This window comes from Calidris pugnax, unplaced genomic scaffold, assembly GCF_001431845.1.
Source record: "Calidris pugnax isolate Ruff unplaced genomic scaffold, ASM143184v1 scaffold460, whole genome shotgun sequence".
Taxonomy (NCBI): domain Eukaryota; kingdom Metazoa; phylum Chordata; class Aves; order Charadriiformes; family Scolopacidae; genus Calidris; species Calidris pugnax.
The window spans coordinates 120867-125886 of NW_015091195.1; the positions used below are offsets into that span (position 1 = coordinate 120867).

The 5020-nt window shown below is 57.1% G+C and overlaps 1 protein-coding gene across 1 annotated transcript in view; it reads left to right on the forward strand.

Annotated features, from left to right (window-relative positions):
* PIAS3 (protein inhibitor of activated STAT 3) overlaps positions 1 to 4053 on the forward strand; it is a 23233-nt gene extending 19180 nt beyond the window's left edge. The window contains 4 exon segments of the mRNA XM_014959603.1: positions 93 to 104; positions 253 to 290; positions 2995 to 3475; positions 3794 to 4053. Coding sequence (XP_014815089.1) covers positions 93 to 104; positions 253 to 290; positions 2995 to 3255 — 311 coding nt within the window. The 3' untranslated portion in view covers positions 3256 to 3475; positions 3794 to 4053.
* Positions 4054 to 5020: the final 967 nt, after the last annotated feature.

Here is a 5020-nt window from a genome sequence, read left to right on the forward strand (position 1 = left end):
AGCCTGGGTTTTGTTCCAGACCCCACCAGGGCTAAGGAGGAGTGAAATTTCACCCCCCCCCGGGCTGTTCTGTCGCCGAGGGGCTGTAGGAGTGGGGCTGGAGGGTGTGATGATGATTCTGGGGTCTCTGGTTTGGAGCAGCCCAAACCCATCTGCTGCTGCCTCCGCCTCCCCACGGTTTGGCTCCTCTTCCTGCCACAAGTTTATTTACCCTCCAGAGATTTATTTCCCCTTCCTTTTTTATTTTTCTAGGTCTGGATTTGTTTTCCTTCCTTCAAAGCGAAAATCAGGTGAGTTTCGTTGTTTTTTTCTTTTGGTTTCATTTCTGGGTGGTTTTTTTTTTCTTTTTTTCTCCTTGCCCCATCCACAAACGCATCCCTCTCCGCTCGGCCAACCTTCCTCCTCCTCCATCCTCCTCCTCCTCACTCTCCTCCCTTCGCCAAGGGAGATTCAGAGCTGCCAAGGGCTCGGGGGGTGGGAGGATTTTGCTTCTTCGGGGATGAATCCTCACGGATTGTGGGTGGAAAGAAGAGGGATTTGGTGGGATCCAACTCGTCCCCTTCACACGGGGCGGAGGTGCTGGGCACAGATCCTGCCCAGGTGGCTTTTTTTGGGGGGGGGTCACTGGGTTCTGTCCTTTTTTCTGTGTGTTGGGCTTCATTCCTGGCCCCTACTGTGCATCTCACCCCCCTTGAACCCCCTGCTCACAGGAGACAGTGGGTGCTGGTGGTTTGGGACTTGTTACTGGTGCATTGAGACTTGTTACTGGTGGGTTGGGACTTGTTACTGGTGGGTTGGGACTTGTTACTGGTGCATTGGGGCTTGTTACTGCTGCACGGGGACTTGTTACTGGTCGGTTGGGACTTGTTACTGGTGCGTTGGGACTTGTTACTGGTGGTTTGGGACTTGTTACTGCTGCACGGGGACTTGCTACTGGTGGTTTGGGACTTGCTACTGGTGGTTTGGGGCTTGTTACTGGTGCATGGGGACTTGTTACTGGTGCATTGGGGCTTGTTACTGGTGCATGGGGACTTGCTACTGGTGGTTTGGGACTTGTTACTCGTGCATTGGGGCTTGTTACTGGTGCGTTGGGACTTGTTACTGCTGCACGGGGACTTGTTACTGGTCGGTTGGGACTTGTTACTGGTGGTTTGGGACTTGTTACTGGTGGTTTGGGGCTTGTTACTGGTGCATTGGGACTTGTTACTGGTGCATGGGGACTTATTACTGGTGCATGGGACTTGTTACTGCTGCACGGGGACTTGTTACTGGTGGGTTGGGATTTGTTACTGGTGGTTTGGGACTTGCTACTGGCAGGTTGGGGCTTGTTACTGGTGGTTTGGGACTTGGTGCAGTGGGACTTGTTACTGGTGCATGGGGACTTGTTACTGGTGGGTTGGGACTTGTTACTGGGGGGTTGGGACTTGTTACTGGGGGGTTGGGACTTGTTACTGGGGGGTTGGGACTTGTTACTGGGGGGTTGGGACTTGTTACTGGGGGGTTGGGACTTGTTACTGGGGGGTTGGGACTTGTTACTGGGGGGTTGGGACTTGTTACTGGGGGGTTGGGACTTGTTACTGGGGGGTTGGGACTTGTTACTGGGGGGTTGGGACTTGTTACTGGGGGGTTGGGACTTGTTACTGGGGGGTTGGGACTTGTTACTGGGGGGTTGGGACTTGTTACTGGGGGGTTGGGACTTGTTACTGGGGGGTTGGGACTTGTTACTGGGGGGTTGGGACTTGTTACTGGGGGGTTGGGACTTGTTACTGGGGGGTTGGGACTTGTTACTGGGGGGTTGGGACTTGTTACTGGGGGGTTGGGACTTGTTACTGGGGGGTTGGGACTTGTTACTGGGGGGTTGGGACTTGTTACTGGGGGGTTGGGACTTGTTACTGGGGGGTTGGGACTTGTTACTGGGGGGTTGGGACTTGTTACTGGGGGGTTGGGACTTGTTACTGGGGGGTTGGGACTTGTTACTGGGGGGTTGGGACTTGTTACTGGGGGGTTGGGACTTGTTACTGGGGGGTTGGGACTTGTTACTGGGGGGTTGGGACTTGTTACTGGGGGGTTGGGACTTGTTACTGGGGGGTTGGGACTTGTTACTGGGGGGTTGGGACTTGTTACTGGGGGGTTGGGACTTGTTACTGGGGGGTTGGGACTTGTTACTGGGGGGTTGGGACTTGTTACTGGGGGGTTGGGACTTGTTACTGGGGGGTTGGGACTTGTTACTGGGGGGTTGGGACTTGTTACTGGGGGGTTGGGACTTGTTACTGGGGGGTTGGGACTTGTTACTGGGGGGTTGGGACTTGTTACTGGGGGGTTGGGACTTGTTACTGGGGGGTTGGGACTTGTTACTGGGGGGTTGGGACTTGTTACTGGGGGGTTGGGACTTGTTACTGGGGGGTTGGGACTTGTTACTGGGGGGTTGGGACTTGTTACTGGGGGGTTGGGACTTGTTACTGGGGGGTTGGGACTTGTTACTGGGGGGTTGGGACTTGTTACTGGGGGGTTGGGACTTGTTACTGGGGGGTTGGGACTTGTTACTGGGGGGTTGGGACTTGTTACTGGGGGGTTGGGACTTGTTACTGGGGGGTTGGGACTTGTTACTGGGGGGTTGGGACTTGTTACTGGGGGGTTGGGACTTGTTACTGGGGGGTTGGGACTTGTTACTGGGGGGTTGGGACTTGTTACTGGGGGGTTGGGACTTGTTACTGGGGGGTTGGGACTTGTTACTGGGGGGTTGGGACTTGTTACTGGGGGGTTGGGACTTGTTACTGGGGGGTTGGGACTTGTTACTGGGGGGTTGGGACTTGTTACTGGGGGGTTGGGACTTGTTACTGGTGCGTTGGGACTTGTTACTGCTGCATTTACCCGGGGAGTTCGGGCAGGGGGTGCTCCCTGTGCGTCCCCCCCCTTCTCTGTGGGACTTTTTGGGGTTTTTTTGGGGAACCACGACCCGATGGGGGGTTTGTTGTTTCCCCTCCGCTCCGGCAGCATTACAGCCCTTCTGTCATCACCTCCCTGGACGAGCAGGACGCCCTGGGCCATTTCTTCCAGTACAGAGGTTCCTCCGGCCACTTCCTGAACGTGCCCCCCCTGGGGGGGTCTCAGGGGGTGGGGGGCTCCTCCGGGGGCCGCGTCAGCAGCATCGTGTCCCCCGGCTCCCTGCGGGACAGCCACGGCCACACCGGCACCGGCGGCACCGGCCCCGCCGCGCTCCCCGGCTGCCGCCCCGACGTCATCTCCTTGGACTGAGCCCCCGCTGCTGCCGGCGTTCCCTCGCCCGCCCGGGGAGAGGAGGGAGGATTCCCCGTCGGATCGGGACCTGAGGGAGGATTCCCAGTTGGATTCCTGGTCGGACTGGGACCTGAGGGCAGATTCCTGGTCGGATTGGTACCAGAGGGTGGATTCCCAGTCGGATTCCTGGTCAGATTGGGACCCAAGGGAGGATTCCCAGTCGGATTGGGAGACAAAGGTGGATTCCCAGTTGGATTGGGTGACAAAGGCGGATTCCCAGTCGGATTCCTGGTCGGACTGGGATCCGAGGGCAGATTCCCAGTCGGATTCCCAGTTGTATTGGGACCAGAGGGTGGATTTCCAGTTGGATTCCTGGTCGGATTTGGACCAGAGGGTGGATTCCTGGTCGGACTGGGACCCAAGGGCGGATTCCCAGTCGGATTGGGAGACAAAGGTGGATTCCCAGTCAGATTCCCGGTTGGATTGGGACCAGAGGGTGGAATCCCGGTCAGATTGGGACCCGAGGGCAGAATCCCAGTTGGACTGGGAGACAAAGGTGGATTCCCAGTTGGATTCCTAGTTGGACTGGGACCAGAGGGTGGATTCCTGGTCGGATTGGGACCCGAGGGCAGATTCCCAGTTGGATTCCTGGTCAGATTGGGACCCAAGGGAGGATTCCCAGTTGGATTCCCGGTCGGATTGGGACCCAAGGGAGGATTCCCGGTCGGATTGGGAGACAAAGGTGGTTTCCCAGTTGGATTCATGGTCGGATTGGGATCAGAGGGTGGATTCCCGGTTGGGTTGGGAGACAAAGGTGGATTCCCAGTCAGATTCCCGGTTGGATTGGGACCAGAGGGTGGAATCCCGGTCAGATTGGGACCCGAGGGCAGAATCCCAGTTGGACTGGGAGACAAAGGTGGATTCCCACTTGGATTCCTGGTCAGATTGGGAGCCGAGGGCAGATTCCCAGTCGGATTCCTGGTCAGATTGGTACCAGAGGGTGGATTCTTGGTCGGATTGGGAGACAAAGTTGGATTCCCAGTCGGATTCCTGGTCAGATTGGGACCCAAGGGAGGATTCCCAGTCAGATTCCTGGTCGGACTGGGATCAGAGGGTGGATTCCCAGTGGGATTCCTGGTCGGATTGGGACCCAAGGGAGGATTCCCAGTCGGATTGGGAGACAAAGGCGGATTCCCAGTCGGATTCCCGGTCAGATTGGGACCCAGAGGGTAGATTCCCAGTCAGATTCCCGGATGGATTGGTACCAGAGGGTGGATTCCCGGTCGGATTGGGACCCAAGGGCAGATTCCCAGTTGAATTCCTGGTTGGACTGGGACCCGATGGTGGATTCCTGGTCGGACTGGGACCTGAGGGCAGAATCCCAGTCAGATTCCCAGTCGGATTCCTGGTCGGATTGGTACCAGAGGGTGGATTCCCAGTCAGATTGGGACCCGAGGGCAGATTCCCAGTCGGATTCCTTGGTTGGGATGGGACCCGAGGGCAGATTCCCAGTTGGATTCCTGGTCAGACTGGGACCCGAGGGCACATTCCCAGTCGGATTGGGAGACAAAGGTGGATTCCCAGTTGGATTCCTAGTTGGACTGGGACCAGAGGGTGGATTCCTGGTCGGATTGGGACCCGAGGGCAGATTCCCAGTTGGATTCCTGGTCGGATTGGTACCAGAGGGTGGAATCCTGGTCGGATTGGGACCTGAGGGCAAATTCCCAGTTGGATTGGGAGACAAAGGCGGATTCCCAGTTGGATTCCTGGTCAGACTGGGACC